This window comes from Pygoscelis adeliae, unplaced genomic scaffold (assembly GCF_000699105.1).
Source record: "Pygoscelis adeliae isolate BGI_AS28 unplaced genomic scaffold, ASM69910v1 Scaffold67, whole genome shotgun sequence".
NCBI lineage: Eukaryota > Metazoa > Chordata > Aves > Sphenisciformes > Spheniscidae > Pygoscelis > Pygoscelis adeliae.
In genome coordinates, this window is record NW_008825271.1 from 5,240,992 (window position 1) to 5,242,479 (window position 1,488).

Sequence of the window (1,488 nt, forward strand, 5' to 3'; positions counted from 1 at the left end):
TTTATCTGTTAATTGTTTTAATTCAGTGTTTACTCAAAATAACACTCCCTTTCTTGGAAACTGCCAAGACTTTGAAAAGCAAGCCAAACACTTTGATCAAACTTTCCACACTGGCATCTACATGACAAATCCATGAGCGTGCAAGCTTTTTCCCTCATGCTTTCCAGTTCTGTTTTCATAGGTAGGCAACAGAGTAACCGATTCTGAAAACATTCCTGTAAATTTTATTTCACTACCACCATAAAAAGAACAAGAGTACCCATCAGTTTCTGCGCACAGTGTCACTTTACGTAAGCACAGCACAGTTTACCAAGATAAAACTTGGGACCAAACCTGACAAAACTTGTTTTCCTTTTATAGTTTTCATTTGTTACTAAAACCAAAACATACTTAAAATCTCATTCAGGAACTAACAAAAAGCATTAAAAAGCTATTAACTTATATAAAATATTTGTTTAGCAACAGCACAATTCAGGTTTTTTTATTAATATTTTCCTCCCAATGGACAAAAAAAATCATTAGAAATCTCAGCCTGCTTGCTTAGGTACAACACCAAACTCTCTGCATGACTCTCTTTGTTCCGTATGTCATACAATGACAACAAACTGGAAGCTACAGTAATAACTTTTGGCATTGGATGTCACTCAGCTGCCCAGTCTCCAAGATTCATTACACAGATGCTTTCTGTAGGTTCTGTTGTCCTGCCCTGGAAGCTGTCCACTCACCAACCCATTTTGCGATGGCTGTTACCCTCCTAACTCAGTAGCCCCTACACAAAGTTTTTTGCTCTGGCTCAGTGAGCTCCTGCAAGCTCCAGGTATTAAGCGGAAAAAAACCAAACAACCCAGCATTTGGAACTGGGTTAGGAATTTCATACAACTGCAGAAAGAAATAAGAATTACAGTAGCTAATTACTATTCAATAACAGCAGCTGTTGAAATCGCCACACGAGCAGTAGATAACACAATGCCTCCCCAACAGAGAAGAAGCATCTACAAATATTTTTTTACAGAGATGCCGCTCTGTGAGAAACAGCTAGTGGCGTTACGTGGGGCAGCAGCCTTTCATCTTCTTCCATGCTCCTGACAACAACCTTTGCTTTTGTAAGTGCACGATATGCACCCCGCAGTAACTATTCCACGGCCTATAAAACCAGTGGCCTTCTCCCCAGCTGTACTTCCAAGCCCTCACAGAAAAGTCAGCGGTGTCCTGGCTAGCTGACAAAGCCAGCAAGTCGCCGGAGGTTGGACATCACAGCATCACCTCCCCAGCACCAATTCCGTATCCGGCGCAAGTCTGGCAAAGCAAAGCTGCCGCCTGCTGCTTACTCCTGCCGCAGAGCCCAGGGCCCGCACCACGGCCCCCGCGAGGCAGAGCCGCAGCCCTCAGACCGGCGAGAAACACCCCTCTCGCTTCCTGCGCGCACCTCGCTGCCCCCCGGGGCAGAGGGGCCAGGGGCTGGGAAGGCGCAGGGACCGCCATAGTCTA

At 45.4% G+C, this 1,488-nt stretch overlaps 1 protein-coding gene across 1 annotated transcript in view; it reads right to left on the reverse strand.

Annotated features, from left to right (window-relative positions):
• Positions 1-1,482, reverse strand: part of PLRG1 (pleiotropic regulator 1) — a 16,178-nt gene extending 14,696 nt beyond the window's left edge. The window contains exon 1 of the mRNA XM_009329843.1: positions 1,264-1,482. Within this exon, the coding sequence (XP_009328118.1) occupies positions 1,264-1,482 (219 nt within the window). The remainder of the gene's footprint in view (positions 1-1,263) is intronic.
• Positions 1,483-1,488: the final 6 nt, after the last annotated feature.